The sequence below is a fragment of the Aythya marila genome (assembly GCF_965140915.1).
Source record: "Aythya marila genome assembly, chromosome: 5".
In the NCBI taxonomy this organism is placed as follows: domain Eukaryota; kingdom Metazoa; phylum Chordata; class Aves; order Anseriformes; family Anatidae; genus Aythya; species Aythya marila.
The window spans coordinates 5,793,196-5,814,744 of NC_139046.1; the positions used below are offsets into that span (position 1 = coordinate 5,793,196).

Sequence of the window (21,549 nt, forward strand, 5' to 3'; positions counted from 1 at the left end):
TGACATTCTTACCAAAACCTACCTGCTTTACGGATCGCGACCTTCATCACACAAGGTAAGCGTAAGACACCTTTACTGGGGCTTTGATAAAGAATCTTTAGAACTGATCTAATTAAATTAATTTTCTAACAAATGTCAGTGCTTACTGGAGGATCTCTACCCTTCTGATCCAAACAAGATTTTTTTCTAGCCTTCGCAAAAAACATTAAGTCCTGGAGACTGCTTCAGTCCCATTTATGTTGCCATGAAGCAACGGGAATCAGTTTAATGGAGTGAAATGAACCTTCTGTTCTTCCAGAACCGCATGAGGAAAGACACTTGTCATTTGATCAGTCATCTTTTTTCTAGACAGTATTTCCATCTTTGTTAAATGTCATGGGAAAAATGTCGCTTTTGACTTAAGCGCTGCTACACTTGGTAAGTTTCAGTAATTTATAACTGGGTTGTTAGGGTTTTATTAGTGCTGAATGAGATATCATGAAGTAGGATTGTTTTTTTTACCTGCACAGTTTGTGGGTAGAGGTGCATCAAAACATTACTGGGGCCTTTGTCAACAGCAGGAAGGTCACCAAGCTTGTAAACACCCACGGGTGACCACTACAGAGAGGTACTTTTAGCTAACAGTTGAACTGGATTTTAACTGGCTGGTTTAAGTTTTAAAACAGTGGTCATTGGTTGTCCACCGTTGTTGCAAGGTTTAGGGCAAAGCTGAGCACTACCTAGGACAGGTTACAAGCACACCATCGTGCTCTGGTCCTTCCTCCCTGCTTCTCTACACTGCCCACTTCTCAGACTTCACCCAACAACCAGCACACTGAGGTTTGTGGACTCTGAAGTGGTCCTCAGAAATGCATTTAAAAACCTAAAGATCAAGTGACAGAAGTTCAGGAATGTAGCCCCCCAAACACCTGATAACACACACCTTGCTCAGACCAACTGTACAGTAGCCTTGCGGCTGGTGGCAAAGATCAAATATCATCTTTTCCCAGACACTGCCTAATACACCCTTGACCCTTTATCACAAGCTTCTACTTTGTTGTTTTTTGTTTTGGTTTGGTTTATTTTTCTGTTTGTTTGTTTTGCTCAAGGTCCAGTAGGCATGAACATGAGGGAAATGGGATCCTGTGGGTAAGTGATTTGTAGCCTGCTCACCAAGTATTTGTTAGTATTACAGCAGCAGAAAAACAAAATTTCTAGCCCCCGTCTCAATTTCTGTAAGCTTAAAATAATAAAAACCAGGTATGTTTAGAAAGTGATTTTTATTTCACCAAGTGTGTATACAGCTTGATAGATTTGTCAAGTTATATGACGACAAAGGTACAAGAGATTTAAAAAAAAGGTTTTGCTTGCAGTCAGGCAATATGAAAAAAGTTTCTCTCTGCGTTAGCACAAGTACAGCAGGATTTTGCCCGTTTCTCCTTACTTTGTCTTTCTCGAGTAAGAGGCATCAGCATCCTGGAGTGAGAATTTATTCAGTCAGTATTTCCCCTCCCTGCCCTCTACTGCACTGGAGTCCTTCACCCAGTGTTACTTTGCTCTTAACTGCCTGCTGTCAGAGACAGTTCAATGTGAAGGTAGGAAGTTGCACGTGTTCCATTTTCTGATTCTGGAGTGCTTTAACACGGTACAACAACAGCGCAGTGAGGAGAACGCCAAGCGGCACTGTGAGAACAAACCACGCTGCACGGCTGTCTTCTGGGAGGTGAATGAGAGGGAAGAGACCTGACAGGCAGTGGTGCTGCCTGACGTACTTCAGGGAGGCGCTCAGATTACACGCCCGATGTAAAAACTAGACAGACCTAGGGAAGAGCCTGTCAACAGTCTTAATTTCAACCTGCATTAAATAATTCAGGCCGCTGACTTACAGCTCAGCTCTGCATTAATGCTGAATTCTCAGCTCGTGGCCGGTGTGATAAAGATCAGAGGCAAGACCTTTGGCACTGCAAGATGTACTGGCTGCTGCACTGTGCTGTGACGGCGCTGCAGTAATTCTAGACTACCAGGCGTGCAGCTACGGGGTCTAGCCTGGCATCAGCTGCTAGGAATGTGAGGAAGGAAAAGAAATGGATCCAAAACTGCAGCCCCAACATTCCTGCAGCTAAAGAGGGCTGTCAGCAGGGTAAAGAAACGCAAGTAAGGGGAGGAGATAAGAAATAAACTTACCACGCCACTCTTGAAGTTTTGTATTCTCCTCTTGCCCATTCTGTTCATCAGCCACCACGCCCAAGTGGGCGCGTACTGCCAGAGGTAGCAGACGGCCAGGTAGGGGTGGTCGCTGATCCAGGCTTCCTTCAGGTCGTTGGCTGTGCTCACCAGCGTGAGCCGGACACAGCGGTCGGTCGGCATCTTGTGGGACTGGTCGCCGCTGTTCTCCAGTGACTGGAGGAGGCAGAGAGAGGGCAGGGAGTAAAATGGGGCTTCTGTTTGTGGGGGCAGGGGGAGGAAGGGCCAGGCTTTGCACAGCAGACACAGTCAGAGTTTCTCCACAGTGCAAAAGTAGAATAAGTGTGAGAATGCTTACCACCTTCCTTTAACACACACGCTTCAATAAAGCACCTTTAAATTAGTGTCTCGACTGATGACTTAAAATTTAAAAATAAGACAACCTTCAAAATCTATTCTGCTTTGCACTGACTTACTTATACTTCAAATTAGATGTATCAGCAAGTTACCCATTCTGCAGCAGCGGGCTCTGAGAAATGTGAACTTTCCTCTTCCCAGCTGTCTGCCCCATTATACTTTAGAAGTTACTCTGTAATCAAATGAGTACCTGAGGACATGTCCCCCATTAACTTAATATTCCTGCCAGCTCTGCCCTATGCAGTTAGCTCAAGAGAAGAGCAAGAGGCTTTTTCAGTGGCAGTGATGTCTTGTGCATATGTAGCCCATAGTGAAATAAGCCACAGCCCTATGAATTGATGTGCATTTCACTCCAGCAATAACAGACTGCTCTGTTATCTGTTCTGCTATTTCCCAGAGCAAAAGCAATTATGGCCTAGATTCTGCCTTCCTCCTAGGCCTTTTGCCATGCTGAAATCTGAGGAATTTGTTTTTGCAAGATTTCCAGATTGCTGAAAAAGTACATCTTTGTGAAAGTATGCAGCTTCGCAAGACAACATTTCTTTCAGAACTCCATTGAACAATGGGAGACTTTTCCTCCCCTTTTACTGCTGAGTTCTTCTGAACCGCAGATCAATTGACTTTATGACAGATTATCAATATGAATCACAGTAATAATTTCTGCCAGCTCTTCTGTTAGACAGCCTTTACTAAAAACAACAACTGGAAGGTTTTGCTTTTCATCCTTGAACAACTACTAACAAGAAAAGAATGCAAGCCTCGCCTCAGTTGACTCCAGTGGCTCTGCCAACAACTGCACCAAAGTCAACCGAACAGAGGACATTGTGACTAGGGCAAACAAAAAGCTACCTGTGCAGACACGACGCTGTTCGGCGCTGTAGAGTTGTGTCTAGGAAATCTTGACCCTTCCCCCAGAATTGTGGCAGGGCAGCCATATGGTAAATTTTACTAGCTGGGGACTGTATATGTTGGAAGAGAGAAGGCATAACAACTCCCCAACTTCATTTGATATGGACTCGATATCACAAAGCACTACACAACAACACAGGGTTCTGCATTAATCAAAGCATTTCTTGGTGAGGAGATGAGGGTCGTGTTTGTGAGAGGGAGCAAAAGAAAAGGAAACCACAAAAGGATGGCTGTAGCAAAAAGTTGGATTTAGCACAATAGAATTTAGAGTCCTTACCTTTGCAAGATTCTCCGTAAAGACATTTTGTATAATCTTAGACTGTACAGGTCCCGGGCAGATGTTGATAATACTTATCTCAGGGTAGTCAGTCAGCTCAGTCCGAAGAGAATTAAAAAAGCCCTAGAAGAAAAGGCTGTAATGTGATCATCTGCTGCGTTTCCCTATGTAGAAAGATATTGCTATTTACAGATTTTAATTCTATTTCTCTGCCATAAAGACAGCAGTATTCTACTGAAAGCAATTCCTATTATTTTGACATTCAATGGGTAATTTACAATTTTGTCTGCAATTATGTCTATCAGGGAGGAATCTATCCCCAACTTCCCAAACACACAGTAATTTCTCTACACCGCAGCTGTTCCCACACCAAGGGCCAGCCCCTCTCAGAGCCCTGTGGGGCTCCTCACTGGGGGTGCAGCACATCGTTAGCTCCTGCTGCAAGTAGCTTGGACACAAGTGCTCAGCCCTGCTGAGCAAGAACTGCAATATTGGGGAAATTATTTTTTGCTGGTGAATTACTCTTTGTGGTGAGATGAAAGCTTTTAAAGTGTTTCCATTAGGTGGTGTATATATAAGAGAGAAAGAGGAAGAAGCTTTCATCATATCAAGTCAAAGGAGCAACCTGGTATTTTAAGGAGGTACTTCCGCACCACTGAATACACTTCCAGTGCTAAATTTGCATCCACATAGACAAAAAACTTATTTCAGCTCAAGGATATGCTAAGTTAAACTGCAATTACAAAAGCTGTAAGTATTTCTTTTCCTTAAACTACCAGGATACAAATTTTCTCAATGTCTAGCGATCCATGTATAGACAGCAGCTGTGACGGGGAACAAGACCAATTCAGGAATGCGCCACCTACCAAAGTTGCTGCTCAAGCACTACTGAGCTACGATTTAGCAAACAACATACCGTGCCTTATCTTCGATCTGGCTAGCAGCAGTTCCCTGTATTTATTCTAGCACATAATTTTGTGTCACAACAGAGACAGAAGGCCAGCACAGGCTGATAAACTGCCGCTGCAGTACAGATTTATGATTTGGCTGGCCCAGAGCTCTTCACTAAAGTGCAATATAGGACTGTGATCAGTCAGCCCGCTCCTGCGATGGCACGGAAGAGGACAACAGGGACAACCCAGTACAGCTAGGCAACGAGCTGCGTGCCTGTGCACACTTCCAACCAAGAAAGGACCGTGGGCTCTGACTTCCCAATTGCTGGTGGCTAATTTCAGCTTGCAGATCGCATGCAGGCTCTGCAGCGACAGTCTGTAAAAACATCGACCACGTCTTTAAACTTTTAAGTACCCAGGCCCATCTCTGGGCCTTGTCAGCTTAGGAACCCAATCCTGAAAGATTGGGAAAGGCTGAAATGACTTCTACTAGGACAAAAATGTACTTCAGAAATTCCCCTAGCAATCAGAGGCTGAACAAAGACAGTGGCAGCTGCTGCTCAGTGCAGTCCATGTGCCTATTAGACAAGTTCCTGATTAAGGAACATTTTGAAGATCACCATTTCCGACCCACTCCACATGGCACCAATTATATGAATTACAGCTAGATGAACAGTGTATGATCTCCACGAGCATCATCACACCAGGAGAGAAACTGCAACAGTCAGACGCAGCCTCCTGTGGACGCAACTCATGCTCTTGCAGCTCTCCTTGCAGAACTAAGTAAAGGGTAATTTCATTAGTACAATGTTGTTATGAAGAATTCCAGTTGGCAGGACTCGAGGCATGCTTGTTTCAAGAACAAAGTTTAATTCTTAACAGAATTCCTTCCATCCTTCCCCCTCCGACTGCAGCATTAACTCTGTCAGCTGTGGTAGACTTCAAGGCGTGAATTTTAAAAACAACCACTAATAGATGAGTTCGTGGCAGATGGGGACATACATTTAATAACCAGTGGCTAAAATACTGATCTGCAGTTCAAGAAGACCCTAGGTTGACACATGCTGGGAAGACAACAATAAAAGCATCGCTTTATGCTGTGCTATTTTTCCCCAACTTCTCTCTAGTCATTTCTTCTTGGTCATCATCAGAGATGGGCTACTCGGCTACCTGCAGAGGACGGCTGTTCTGACAGGCTTCCTTTATGTGAAGTGCACTGGTGAAGTCTGGTATCTCAAAAAAGCTTTAATATTTTGGGGGGGGTTCACGCCCACACCTAGCCCTAACTCTAGACTGGTAAGATGCTCTCAGACCGAGCCTGTATTTGCAATTTAGTTTTCAAAATCTGTGTTGCAAATCACATTTTAACCCTTGGAATCAGTATTTACAGGATTACTGTGTAAGAAACAAGAAAGGTGTTCTGTAGCCTGGACTGGTTATTGAGCAGAGGCAGAAGATAACAAAGGTATGAGCAGTTCAGTTAGCTTCTTTTTAACGAATCCTGACATTTTAGTGAACTATTTCTTTTAAGATTATTCCACATTCTCAATCCTAACATGAAATTCAACATCCTGTGAATTTTTAAAGCAACACATGAATTCCTCTGCAACTAATTAGTGCTTATTCCAACAGCACCACAGCCAAGAGATAATTCAACTGAAAGAACGCTTTAAAATAAAGGAGCATAAATGGAGACCACACTTCTGCTCATTGCATCCTTCTAATTTAAATCTACTAGACCTAAATCAAAGGCTGGCTGGCTTCTAATGGGCAATTTCATCGCAGCCACCTAAATGAAGGGTAGCAGCTCTCTCCCTGTCATTAACTGAAAATGTTAGCAGAGACCTGCCACAGTCTTCTACATCTTCATTCTTTCAAGCATCTAATGGCTTTGCAGTGTCAGCCACTAGTTACATGTTTGTTGTTAGTCAAATTGTCAAAAAGATATCGATCCAATAGGTTTAGCAAAGTTATTTACTCTGCTCACGTGCTTAAAGCCAGCAGGGAGTAGGAACGTGCCAGTTTTTGTTTTTAAAATCATCCCTGAGCACAGCTGAAGTTTAGCTTACTGAGATCAAAACGTACATTAGCGGGAAGTCAAACAGTGGTGAAAGACAAGTATGTCTAAATAAATTTGCTAGTTAAACAACTGATTCCGCAATGATAAAGGCAGTCTTTTTTTCCCTCCAGACACTTTTCTCAACTCTTATGTTTTTCTGCATGAGAGAAATGCCTTTCAAAAATCCTTCCAACCAATACTGAAAATTCTGTGTTACGCAGAAGATAATGTCTGCCTTCCTAAGGCACTAGGAGCTGCCAGTTCTTCACAGCACAGCAACATTCAAAACTGTTGGGAAGGTTCTTTCAGAGCTTCCTAGCTAGAACAGGAGGCCTCATTCCTCATTAGTCTGCTTTCCCAATCACTGTTCTCACTTTACTGTCCAAAGGATATCCAACAGTCTAAAACCCTCTCACCAGGGATTTTTCTTCCCTGAATTAAGATGAGTCTTAAAGCATGAAAAAAAGGCAGTTGAGAGCTCTGTTCTTTTTTTTTTTCCACTTTTTTTTTTTTTTTTTTTAATGTATTAGTCTCTATTTCATCTCTTTCTGCTTTGATTGGGTTATGTCCTGGACATATGGGCATATGGCTACTCAGTTCCTAAGCTCTGAGTCAAGGTCCCCTTGGGCTCACCTTTTGTTTTGCTAAAAACAAAGCGGATTCTGTAGCAAGGAATTTACAGGGCTGTTAGCTGAAGAAGCGCTTGAAGTTCAATTCAAGGATATTTTAGAGGCTGCAAAAAATAGAGACCAGAGGAAGAGCCCCCCTTCCCTAATTCTTTCAGTCCAGAATCATTCTCTAAGAGTTTCAGAACATTTCAGAGCAATTCTATATAACTTTCAGCACCTGGGAGAGTTATATATGCTGTGTGCAATTTCAGGTGAGACTTATTTCCGCACAGAATAAAGTCCTCTGCTACAGCAATAAAACTGATGCTGGTAGAGTACACAAGACTTAATAAAATTCAGAGATGTAACTTACCTGCAGAGCATGCTTGCTGGCACAGTACCCAGAGGCAAGAGGGGCTCCCATGATGCCCATCACGCTGCTCACAGTCACAATCTTTCCCCTTTTCCTTTCGATCATGTGTTTCAGGACGTGCTTTGTGAGAGAGATTGTGCCGAGGTAGTTAAGTTCCATTATCGCGCTGTAGACGTCCAGGTTTGTGTCCATGAACAGGGAGCGTTGGGAACGTCCACCATTGTTGACCAATACATCGATCTCGGGAAAGATACAGCGATAAATAAATATAGCACGTTTTCTTTAATATTTGCACTTCCTCAGGCAATTGTTAACTGACTATTCTCATCCCTCTAGTCTCGCCCACTAGCCTCCCCCTTTGAGTTGCAGGCTGGCTGACTTTCAGGGGAGACAACAACAAAGGAACGGTGTTTGCTGCCAAACAGCGCTAACTCCTAGCACAGGAACACTGGCAGCTGGAAACCAATTAGATTAAAGAACAGAAGGGACAAATCCGGTGCCACTAATTTCTCTGTGACACCAAAGTACCCGTGGACTAAAAGCCTAGCTTGAAGCTTTGCCCATTGTGCACAGTGTTAGATCTGACTGCTGTTGTCTTAACTCTGGACCAGCAGTCAAGAAGACCACACAAGGTAAGCAGCTGGGCCTGATGTCCCGTTTTGTCCCACATGGCTCTGAACCCAAATTAAGTGCCTCATCTAAACTACAAACTAAAGGTCCTGACTTTCACAGTTCCAAGCCCAGGACATAGAACTGAGGATCACTCCATTTGGACCAGAAATTCAGTGATCAATCAAGCAAATGATCAATCAAATCAAGCAAGTTAATTTTTAATTCTTGGTACTGGCCAGTTGATTAGTTGTTCCTTGCTGCATCTCTGCAGAGCCCACTGAAATACAGAAGTAAGCAATAGAAAGGATGAGAATTTAAGTACTTTTCTCACATTTAATACCAAAACTTGAGCAAGATGTGAATTTACTGTATGATAAGCATTGCTGAATTTACCGTATGATAAAATAAAAATGAAATACTGACCTAAATACAGGGATAGGAGATAGAGAAGAAATTCAGCCCCAGAGGTGCACCTTACCTTGCCAAAATGCTTAATAACGCTGTTGGTTGCAGCTTCATGAGAGCTTCTATCAGTCAAGTCCAGACGCAGAACAAGGATGTCTTTTTCGGTCAAGTTGCTGATCTCTAAAGACAGCCATAAAGCGAATGGGAACCAGTAAGATTGCTAATACAACAATTGTGGAAGTGGGTTTTTAAACCCCACATTTTCACTAAAAAGACACCAAGAAACGATAACATTAAGTTGGAACTAAAACGCTTTGTTTTCATTTTAATTTCCACATAGAATCCATTTTAAATCTGTTCCTACCATTTTTTTCCTCATTATTATCTTTGGCTTTTAATGAGCTTGACTTTATTAAACAGGCTTGGGTATCACAACACAGACAATTCAATTCTCCAAATAAATTGCAGTAGTTGGGATTGTTACAGGATTACTTGATCCTGAAACTTTTCACTGAGCCATTCTGAAGCTCAGCTTATTGACAGCCTTGACATTTTCCTTGTAGGTAAATTATTAAAGCGTGCTTATTCCTGACAATAGGAACAGCAGAGATTAGACCAAAACCACAACACGTATACATGAGTAGTTACAAGCTTTAGGGCTAAGTTTAGAGAATATGGTTCATTGTAGGGGGTAGAAGAAGGATGATCCTCGTGGGTCCCTTCCAACCTGGGATATTCTGCAAGAAGGTTTTTGTTTAACGAAGACCTTTCAACACATCCACCTCCTGCAATAAAAGGCAGCTGTCATCAAGTTCAAGCCTTCATGCTGAGTGTTTTCACCACTGACTCTCTGGAACATCTGACCTTTCCCACAGAAAGCGTTTCTTGAGCAGTGATTTGCTACCCCTGGAGTCTGGGGGCAGATGACTCACAAAAATAAAACCTTCAATGTTAATCTTTCCATTTTTTAAACCAGACAAAGCTATTTTTTTTTCTTAATATCTGCATACTAGGTTGATGGTGCTATTTTTTGTTTTTAAATCGATTCCTAGCCACAGTTAAGTACATCTGCTCCCCTTTGACCAGCTGTGCTCTTTAGAGAGAGCGCCTAAAGCTCTTATTTTTTCATTACCACGTCTTGCACACACAGGTACCGTTGAACCTTGTCTCTACAGTGATGTACAGATAAGGTTACTGAAATCCACAAGTTGCCTCTGCTCAAAGGTCGCTTGTATTTAGGTAACTGGATACAATAAAGCCATGTTTGGTTTAAAACTACCATATTTCCATGCACTGCTGCTTCCAGTGCTCTCTCCTCCTCCCCCCTACATTTTCCTCTATTTCCCTCAGACCATTACAGACAGCAGGAAAATCTTTGTAGGTTAAACTACAGCTATACAGCACGCTCCCAGCCCTGAGGAGAAGGGCCTGGGGGTGGTGGTGGATGAGAAGCTCGACACGAGCTGGCAATGTGTGCCTGCAGCCCTGAAAGCCACCAGTGCCCTGGGCTGCACCAGCAGCAGCGTGGGCAGCAGGGTGAGGCCCAGGCTGCCCCGAGGAGCTGCGGCTGCCCCATCCCTGGCAGTGCCCAAGGCCAGGCTGGATGGGGCTGGGGGCAGCCTGGGCTGGGGCTGGGATTCGATGGGCTGTGAGGTCCCTGCCAACCCAAACCAGCCTGGGATTCTGTGATTTCTATCAGCCTCCTCCAGTCACTTTTTTCTAGGGTGAGGAATCCTTGCTGTAGTCATTCCTCAAACAGCTTTCATAAAACTTCACACATTCTTGTTACCCTTGTTCTAGGCTTCCTTTGCTGTCCACTCAAGAAAAGCAAAGAAAACCATGTTCCCAAGTGGGAGACCTTGGGTTCGGGTTCACCATTTTACACAAATGCTACCAGATGTTGCTCACATCCTATGCTGACGTGTCTCCAGCTGCTGGCAAAACAAACTGCACGTGGGCATCAGCTTCCAGATGCAATATCTGAAAGTGAGCGCTCAGCCTGCCCAGAACAACAGCCACTTTCACACAGCTGTGAGTGCACATTCCTGATACGCTGTATTTTCTGGAAACCCTTTAAAGTCTCCTTACACAGCAGCTCGCTGCTACATCTGGGCAGGATCAAACTGCCCAACCACCAAGTAGCAGGTCTTCCGACTAACATTTTTTCCTATGGTTCATTAAGTTTTGTTATTTTTAATCTACAAAATTATTACAGTCACCCAAAGCCAACTAGTTGTTTTTTTGAGTATATTTTTGCAAGACACCCGTAATAGTAAGCTGACTTAAAACAGCATTTTCTTATGACATCAGATACACACGAGATAGTTGTGCTTGCTTGTGACAGTAATGTGTAAGTCATCTAGTTATGGTGCTGCTGTGTACAGCGCCTTCCACAGTCAAGTTAAAGCTTATTAGCTCCAATTATGCCACACAATTCAGCTAACTTCAAGTTGATGTTACGTGCAGCAGCTCAATCTTGACCCATCCCACACTGCTCAAGCCTTACAGAACACTCCTGAACTCAGTTGCAGAAGGGAAACACACAGGAGGTGTGAGCAGGGACAAGGGACAAGCCATCCAGTTTATGGGGTTTATGGGGCAAGGTTTTGGTAGCAGGGGGGTGCAGGGGTGACCTCTGTGAGCAGAGTCCAGCAGCTGCCCTGTGTCAGAGCAGGGCCAGCTCCAGCCGGCTCCAGGGGACCCGCTGCTGGCCAGAGCAGTGCTGTGTTCAGTTCTTGCTGCTCTTGCCTATTACTAATAGGTAACAAATTACACTAATCTCCTTCACACTGAGTTGATTTTGCCCGTGACAGTAATTGTTGAGTGACTTCCCCATCCTTATCTCAACTCACAAGCTTTTTTTTGTCCATCACATTTCATCCTTTTGAGGAGGGGGAGTGAGAGCAGTGTGGTGGAGCTCAGCTCCCCACTAGGGTGAAACCACCACACCCAGCAAGCGCTCGGACACATGCCCAGGTGTGCAGGGAAGGAATCAGGAAGGCTGAAACTCAGAAGTCTAAGCTGTTGAGGAATGCGAAGGGCAAGGACAGCTCCTACAGGTACAGCAGCAACAAAAGGAAGACTGAAAAACAGAGTGAGCTCACCACTGAGTAGGGATGGCAATGAAGTGACACAGGAAAACATGACTTGCTCATTGCCTTCTCTGCCTAAACCTTCACTGGCAGGATCTCTCAGGTCTCCTACAGCCCTGAGAATAGCCTCTGGGAAAAAGAAATGCTACAGACATCAGAGAAAGACCAAAGTAGGTACAAACTGGACATACAAACAGGGCAATATATGCATCCAGGGGTTATGAGAGCTGACCAATATCACTGCAATGCTACTGATCTTTGGAGGAGATCACCAGAAACTGAAAAAAGCAAATGTCACACAGCCTAAGCTCAGTCCTTGGGAAAACGATGGGACAATTCCTCCTGAAAGCGATTTCCAAGCATATGAAGGACAAGAAAGTGACTCTACCAGCCAACATAGATGTACCGCGGACATGCATGGCCTGACCAACTTAACTGCCTTCTGCACTGACACAACTGGCTCTGTGGCCAAGGGCAGAGCAGCAGATGCTGTGTATCTTGACTGTAGCTTTCTGTGTTGTCCTCCACAGCAACCTCACAGCTACGCTGGGGAAATGTGAGGGGTCTAGGTGAGTGGATTACAGTGTAAGTGAAAACCAAGCTGGATCAACCAACCCCTCAAAGTCCAACAGGTGACGAGTTAACTCCAAGTGGTAGCCCTCCATGGACAGTATCTTTTAGCATCTTCATTAATGACCCAGATGATGGGATAAAACACCTGGTTTTCAGCACATTTTCAGGTAACATCAAGTTCAAAGGAGCAGTTGCTGTGCTGGAGGGTAGGGCTGCCATTCAGAGGCATCTTAACCAGCTGTAATAATGGTCCGATAAACCTCATTAAGCTCAAAGTCAAACGAAAAATTTTGCAGCTGGTATAGAACAGCATTATGCAGTACTGCAAACCAGTGCCCAAAAAGCGAGGTATCAGGTCTCCACACAAGGCCTGAGGTCCTGATGAAAAGCCTGCTGATTTATATTCCATGTGCAGCTATGAGCTCCTGCAATTATAAGTGCTACTGGGCTGCAACAGCAAGAGAAGATTGAGGGAAGAGGCTGTTAAGTGCCTCTACACGGCACTCTAAGACTGCAGTTGGAGTACGGTGTCCAATTTGGGACTCTCATTAACGACAAATACCATCAATCTGCAGCACAGAGCCACCACGATGGCTAGAGGAGCTAGCACACCTTATAATTAAGGAAAGGGGTGGAAGGCTGAGTTTAGAGAGAGAAGTAAGAGGGCAAGGGAGCCAATTACTGTCTTCCACTACTTAAAGGCTGGCTATTGAAAATACAGAGTACCTATACTGCTGAAGAGTTTCCAATATTCCTACTAATCTAACCCATAACTAAAAAAGTTCAGTAGCATATTTCTCCAAAACACATGGCTACATAAGACTAGTACATAGCACAGCCATGATATTCACACAGTTATTTCAAATTGGCAGAAATTATTTTAGTCAAATCTGTGCTCTCGGTTCATATCAACTGAACTAAGTTTTCTGAATATTCTCTAGCACCTTGCTCTTATACAAACGTTGCCTGAAAATGGACATCCAGATTGCAGCTCCTGCCAGCATATCCAGTGCCATCAGTGTCATAATGACAACAAACGGCCACAGACGTAAGTGCAGTTGTGTGCTTTTAGTGACCACTAAACATTGCATCATATCATTTGACTTTTGCCATAATTACCGTCTAACCACACCACCATCTGACAGCCCTGCTTTCTTTTTGAAGACATCTATTTAAGTACCAGCTTTTTCAAAGCATCAGGAAATGGAAATAAGGAGCAGTGCATTTTTGAAACCTCCTTGTCAGATTTTCCGAGTAACCTGCTGCAACTTTGAGATTTCAAGGAATTTTTGTGCTAAGCCAAATGAACATTTCAACATTCACTAGCAAGCGTTCCAAGTACGCTGCAGACATTGATCAACATTACTAGGAACAAACTGTCAGTGTGATAATAAAGTCACTAAACACTATGGAGGGCAAATAGGCAGAAAGAGATATGTTAATCACGTTCAACACTTCTATTTATCGACATTAATTTATTGCCTATCCCTCCCACAGCCTGCCAGAAAACCGATGAAAAAAGATAAAGAAGAGGAATGAAGTTACACTACTGACGCAGCAGGCATATGAAAGATAACTGGCACAGTTAAACACCCTGCATCATACATGTTCCTCTCGATCTACAGGAGATCCTCTTCTCTGCACTTACTCAGAACAGCTTTTCCTGAACATTTCTATTCATTCCTTTTCCAAAGGAAACTCCTTGACAGTTGTCAATCTGACTGTAGAAGGCACAAACCCAAAGGAAGAAGACTTCTCAGTAGCATGCAGCCACATTGTTTGCTTCTGAAAAGGATGACACCCCTCAATTTCTTACCTCCCTCCCCCACTATATGTTTTCTGTAACTTATAAAACCAGCTGCAGTTGATAATAAGGGTAACACCAGCTTATAAGGACTCTCATACCACAAACCTATACAAAGCCTTCTCTCAAGAAAACAAAGTATTGGCTTCAAATATACAGTGAAATTATGTATAAAGTTCACTTTCATCATGAATTTTATTTCTGTGCTTTGTGGGTGAGTATTTCTGTGGCAACCCCGCCACAGCAAGAGTGGAGCTGCTCACGTGAAGCAGTAACTTATACTTACGAAGGCATTTCTTTTTCACTCTTTCCAGTTCATCTTCTCTTCTTGCTGAGATGGCAAGGAAAGCTCCTATCTTTGACAGCTGGTAAGCCAACTCTTCTCCAATTCCACTCGAAGCTCCTGTCACCCAGACAACCTTGCCACGTAGTTCAATTTCTGTCAGGAGAATCAAGACAGCAGTTCACACATTGCCAATACTAGAATAAACATTTAAGTCCCTGCAGAGGTAAACTCTGATACTGTTAAGACATATGCTCCACTATATTGGCTGTTACAAAATCCTGACTTCTTTATTTTTTGGTCATGTGCAGTTGTGAAATCGTTCCATGCTGTTCTGCTACTTGAACTTTGTTCCACGGCTAATCTGAATAAACACGAATTATCTACCTGATGGAAGAAATTGGATTGCGTTTCTGCAACTCATCCATGCAGAGCGTATCCACTGACCTCATCAAAAAGAGCTTCAGAGGAAAATGGAGAAGAGAATTCTTGGAAACAGCAGGTAAACGGTTACTGTACGGCAAATCCAAACAAAAGCCTAAGCCAACCTTTCCCAATAGATGTTCTACCTCAAAAACGGTCCTAAGTAATTGCTGACAGAAGAAAATTCTCTGATCACAGGTGGCTTATCAGAACAAACGGAATGAGTGTTCATCCGCTTCGCTTTGGATCTGATGCAGGTTAATTCTTGCATTGGCCAGAATACAGTACAGCGAGTTCCCAGGGCGTCAGCTCATCTATGAATTTCTTGCGTGCTCGCAGTTCCTGCCCAGGCATGCTTTTTAAACCTCTAGTAAAAACCGTGGTATCCTGCTCCTTCACTCCTCTGCTTGGGGCCTGTTCCCCCTAGTTTGCAGGCATTCCCCCCTCCTGACCCTATGAAACACCTAGAACCTGGGAAAAGGTTCCAGACGTACATCCAAAGTCATCAAAACAAAATAGGTGGATGAAAGTCACCCATTTAATTCTGGAACACGATTTAAGGACGAGTGACCACTAATATCAGAGCACTTTCCAGAACGTATTACTGACTAAAACTTGCATGTCTTCTTCATCATCAGTCCCAGTAAAAAATCTGGGACTGATCAGCTGCTGAGAAGGGCTTTTTCTTCTATTTAACACATTTGTACACAGCACTCCAACTATTTCTAACCAACCAAGAAAGATTTCACATTATAATTCAAATAGCAAAGGCAAATTCAGCTCCTGGGATTTAAAGCCTGTTCTATTCTGGAAAAGGCCAGAATAGCATTTGTCAGCTCACTGAAACTTACCCATTCATTTGGTTTAGCAAAAATACCTCTTTACTAAAGCCAGTAGCAGTGACAACTTTTACCTCCTGCTTCAGGATCAGTTCCTGGTTCTCTCTCCACTACTCTGTTTCAAATTTCTACTTTTGAGTCTTAATGATAAATCCAATGAAGAGATGAGCACCAAAATCTTGTTTGCCTTCCTCCTTGCTGAAGACTTCAAGACTGACTATCAGAGCTCAACTTGAATTTGTAGGACTGGCACCAGGTATTATTATTATCATTATTATTTTCTTTATGTTTTGTTTTAGAAAGCTAACTTTTTTAGCCAAAGAAAAAACCTTCCTAAAACCAAACAAAGTTGTAGGAATAACTGTTTTTTTAATAACTATATCAGAAAGCTGCTGTCACTAAGGCTTATTCACACTCTTTTCCAAGTGTTTTATTTCAACACATTCACAAATCATTGAACTAACTACAAGGAACATGGAGTTTACCTCTCAGATTAATTTGTTATTTTTTTGGCAGTTTGTTTCCTCTTGAAACACAGTTTGTTTCCTGTCAAAACAAACAGTACTTGAACAGAAGCACACATGGATATGCCTTCATCCCTGCTTACCGCACTCATCTCCTCTTGCTACTGAAAACAAATGCACCTCCTCCCACCACGCAGTTTCCCTGTTCTCAACCTGCCTCGAGCAGGTTCACTGTAGTTATTCAGGATCTTGTTCTGTGGACAGAATAATTAACTGAGATGAGGAAGGTTTTTCACTGATTTCTCAGTGCTGATAGTTACCCTACTCTGATCTACTGGAAATTAGTACAGTGCAAAACCTAGCTGAAATGTTGTTGTAGAACAATTATCAAGCAACTAGCTTGTTCTAGAATAAACGTCCTGTTGTAACTGGAAATAAGTTTAAAAATTAACTGTGCCAAATTGAAAAATAAAAGATTATACTTTTACTAACCATTAACTACTGTGTTAAAAGACATAGCAAATGAGAGGTTGCACAGAGTACTACTGCAATATTCCAAGTGCTTCTGTAGTTCAGCTCTGTTCGGATTTATTTTTTTTCTCCATCATTTTGTAACTCCCACGGCACAAGGTTACCACTTCATTTCATTCATGAAAATATTTGGAGTGGGGAAGTCTAAAGCAGAACATTTTCCCCAGACCCATGAAGAATCACACTATTATTCTTAGCTTAAAGAGTCAGTTTTCATATATTCATATGTAAAAGGATCCTACTAAGCTCGGTAATACCACAGTGTCTGTGAAAAGCGCACCACTTAGAGTGACTGCTCATCAGCTAATGAAATACAACACATAAGGGAAGTCACCCAGCACCCCATAACCCTTGTCTCCTGATCTCACAAATACTTAGATCATGGGAAATAATCCAGCACCTGCCAATGATGAAATCCAGATGCTTCCCTATAGAAGTGAATCACTGAATTGAACTCGTCTTACCTATGCGAAGGCTGTGCTTTATAATTATAGTTTTCAAGATAAAGAAACAGATAAGAGTCTGCTTTCTGGTAAGTACTTTTATCTGCAAAAATTTCCAACACCCATACTAATGTTGTGGAAGCTGTAACAAAACATAATGACAGCAAGAGTGACAGCTCTATCAGCAGCTTTGATTAAAATTCAAGTTTTCTCCACCTGACCCATGTGCTACTCACCTGGAGATGTCTGCAGACATGCTATGCTGCCTGCACAATGTGGGGAGGAGGACAAGCAGGAACATACTTGAAGAAAGATCTTTTCTAGTGATTGTCCCTTTTGTTTTCCTCTCTGAGCAGATAGGTTCAGCACTGTTACACCACTATCACATACGTGCAAGGCAGAACTATTGGCAAAATGCTACTTAAATGTTCCCATTTCAGCTGCATATTTCAGTTAGTTACAAGCACTGAGGCCCAGGGTGGGGGGAAAACGCAGTTCACCACTTTGCAGAGCAAAGAAACATTGACAAAATTCTCACTGATCCTCCTTATAGCACATATTGAAACAGCTAAAACTACATTGCCCTGTACGTGGGAATTTTCAGAGACTAAATTAAAGGTTTCCAAGCTTCCAATGAGATTGAAAGGTACTTTCAAATAATGCTATGTCCACCTGAGAGCTCCTAAGTGTCCACATGCATTGCACACAGATACCTCAAGACAAAGCTTCAGTTCCATATATATTTATCAAGATTTATCCTGTTTCTCTGCCCTGAGTCTTTCCATGATATTTGCAAAGTCAACACACACAGGTATTTTTCGTACTTTTCTTATAGTGAGGGAACTGCCTGATGGACTTGCTGTAAGACTCACCCTGCGTATAGTTACAGAGTGGTTGCATATTTAAATTTAGTATTCTTAGAGCTGGATTACTTGTGCACACTTTCCTGTTCTCCAGCACACAGACTGGCACTTTCGCAGCAAGTTTCTACTGAAAACAGAAGTCAGACTGATCTCAAAGTCTGTGCCACGCTCCCAACCCAACTCCACAGTGGGATGATCCCCACCTTCTCCTACTTCTGTCCAACCTGCAGTGGTCTCCATTCTCACCCTTGGTTTGCTGCAGGCCCACTAGGCTAGAACTAAAAAAAAAAAAAAATCCCAAATTCCTGTTTCAAATGGCTTTCTTGACAAACTCTTCACAGAACTTGCCCTGTTCTTCTCTCAGCACCTTCCCAATGCCAACCTGTACCTGCAGCATCATTCCCTACTGCATCCTTGTGTCAAGCCCAAACCCTTACTCCTCAGTTCCCCTCCAACACAACAACCCTCCTTCATCCAAGACAGTTCTATCTCCCCATCTCAACCCATCACCCAATTTCATTTCACACGCAAGACAACTCATAGTGTTCCCTATCCCATCTTTTCCCAGATCAGCTTCTCCACCCAGCTGTTCAGACACAAGAAGATGGTTCTGCATGGTCACTGCTCCATTTTCACCTCAACCACCCAAACCCAGCTTTCCAACAACATCCCAAGTTGCAGCGGCTGGCTAAGCTGAGGCGGGATATTCAGAAATGCACGACTCTTCAAATCAAAGCCTCTTTTATGCAAGTAAAACTGAGGATTTTTACAGATCTTTGGTTGTCTAAAAGGAAGCAGAACTGCAGACAGATTAGAAAGGTCAACACATGCAAGAGCTGTAAATCCCTGGCTGAAGGCGTTTTATTGAATCTTTGTAACCACAAGTGTGGAAAGCAACACCTTACAGAAAAGTGAGGAAAATCCACAGACAGCAATCATGTGGTGCTGCTCCCTCACACCTTTTGGGGCAAAAACCTCTGAAGAGGAAACCCATTTAATCCAAGCATTAATATTCATGTTTATTATCCTGTAAACAGTTTCAGCACTACTGTGAAACTGAGATCTGCTTTAAGATGCAAGAAGGAACAGAAACTAAAGAGACTAGAAGAGTTTTTGTTGTTGTTTTTCTTTCTTCCAGAAAAACTGAAAGTTTCTCCCTCTGACCCACACTATCCATCCCTCACCTGCAGGTTTTCCCAGGATCCTGAGAGGTTTGAGCAGCACCTGAAGGAGGAACATGCATCGCCTGCACACACTAGCATGGGGTGCCATGAAGAATCCCTTCCATGGTGGTCAGAAATCGAGGAACTAACTCATCCCTGCCTCATATTAAGCACTCCCTTTTCTTATTGTCCCCCCTTCTGTGCGTCTCCCAGCACACCACAGCCTCCTGGAGCAACAACACACCCGACAGCCTCGCTTATCCCACAGGCTGATGCCAGAACCAGACATCAGAGCAGAAACAATGCCAAACAACATTTTTGGAGCTGAGCGAGCCCTGCAAAGTTGCTTTTAGGCTACTTTATTCAACGCGTCTCTTCGCTGCTACCTTACAGCGAGCTGCTGCTGCGCATGCGATCGCCACACCTTGCTGAGGGCTGAAAACACTGCTTTTAGGGTTATTCTTCAGCGAGCCCCGGGGGCAGCTGTGGTCGGATCGGCCGAGCTGAGGTGCCTCCAGCCCGGCTGCCTCGGTCCCCCCTCGTCCCCACACGCCGCCATCCCCGCGCCCCCTCACGGAGCGCCTCAAGCGCCGCCACCCCTCGGCGCCCCGCAGCCTCCCTCAGGGGTGGCGGCCGCTCCGGGCGGGCAGCCTCTCCCTTGGGGCCGTTTTTACCTGGCTTCTTCCCCCTCCACTCGGCCCACAGCACCGTGAGGTCGCCATCGGCCCGCAGCCAGCGGACCAGCTGCGCCAGCAGGGCCAGGAGGGCTCCGCCCGCCAGCAGCTGGCACAGCGCGCAGCCCCACGACATGGCTGACACCTCCCCTCCGCCTTCCTTCCCCTTCTCTTCCTGCTGCGCCCCTTATGAGGGCCCCCGCCGCCTCCTCCTCCTCCTCCCCGCCTTCCCGCCCGCCACCGTCCCTTGTCCCCCGTCACGGTGTGGTAACGCGGGTTGGCGCAGTCAAGGCTGCGGCGATAAGGGCTGGGTTTGTAGGGCAGGGGCCGTGCGTGTGGCAGGGGCTGAAGGTTGCTTTCTGAGAGCGGGGGAATCTTTTTTCCCAACTTGACGTGCCCCCGCGGGGAGCGGAGGGCTGGATAGCTTCGGGTTTGGAAACAGAGCTGGATGCCGCACGTCCTCGGGCTGCCCCGGCACAGGCACCGGTTTGGGGTTGGTGCCTGGAGAGCAAAACCCAGTGCCCAGCACGAGGAGAGCCTCAGGAGGACACCTATGAACCCCCTTCCCCTCAGGGGGACACCTACGAACCCTCTTCTCAGGCTCACCGGTGGCTCTCAGTGCCCTTCTGCAGCTGGAAGCGCAGCACTGAGGTCTTCCCTACCTAGGTCTGTTCAGCAATCCTCCTCTTAGCCGAGCCTCCCCCCTGTGCTGACAGGAGGCAAACGCTTTGCCCAACACTTCAAACCTTGGTTTTAGACACTGGGCTCTGAATCGAGTCGTGTGGGACAGCCACAAGTGCCAGAAACTGGCATTTCAGAACAGTACCTCACCCTCACCTGCTGCTCTTCACCATAGATTTGCTAGTGCATAAGTGCAGAGCTTGTAACTCGTGTAACCTTTGTGCTTCAAAATCTTGCAGCAGCAGCAGGCAGATATAAAAGGAGAACCCATAGTAACTCAGGGAACTTTGCTATATAAAGACAGTTGTGTGTCATGATGACAGCTCTGTTTTGTATTTCTGCTTTCTCATCTGTTACTGAACTATTTATTCTGTGTTAGCGCAACACATAGCATAATGGAACCTTAATGCCACATGAAACAAATAACTAACAAGTAATTAATTAAAGAAATAACTAACAAGTAATATATATATATTGTTTCCTTCTCTGTGGAAAATCAGGACATGAACAAATTTGCTCATTGCAAAATTCATCTGTCTACACTTGCCAGATCTTTATATTCTCTGGTAAAAATACTCTGGACTTTTTTCTCCTTGTGGTAAGTGCAGGTGATACACAAGGGATTGCGAAGCTTTGTGTCACAGCATACTGGAATGGGAAGTATAAAATGGGAAGATGATGCACACTGCACCTGCACAATATATTCCCAGTGGAGTTTTCCCAGTTATCCCCAAAGGGACAGGTGTACAGTGGCTCAGGCTGAACACAGAATACGTAGGAGAAGCTCGCGAGGTCCCAGCATCCCATGGTTGGAGAACACTGAGAATTCATGATATAACACCATATTTTGACCCCTCTTTTTACAACAAAATTGAGTAAAACAGATTTCTCCTGTTAACCTTGTGCATTTGTACACATGCACAGTCACTATCAGTGGAGATTTTACTGCCTGTGTCCAAGATTATGAAGACAGACAAGAAGTGCTTGCTCAGTGTCATAA

The 21,549-nt window shown here is 44.2% G+C and overlaps 1 protein-coding gene across 1 annotated transcript; it reads right to left on the bottom strand.

Moving 5' to 3' along the window:
- Positions 1 to 1,240: 1,240 nt before the first annotated feature.
- On the bottom strand, positions 1,241 to 20,026 carry DHRS7 (dehydrogenase/reductase 7). Its single transcript, XM_082761074.1, has 7 exons — positions 19,869 to 20,026; positions 14,472 to 14,624; positions 8,790 to 8,896; positions 7,700 to 7,939; positions 3,767 to 3,889; positions 2,164 to 2,379; positions 1,241 to 1,455 (listed from the first exon to the last, which is right to left on the bottom strand). Exons 1-7 carry the CDS (start codon positions 20,002 to 20,004, stop codon positions 1,420 to 1,422), a joined length of 1,011 nt encoding a protein of 336 aa, XP_082617200.1. The 5' UTR covers positions 20,005 to 20,026; the 3' UTR covers positions 1,241 to 1,419.
- Between the last annotated feature and the right edge of the window lie 1,523 nt (positions 20,027 to 21,549).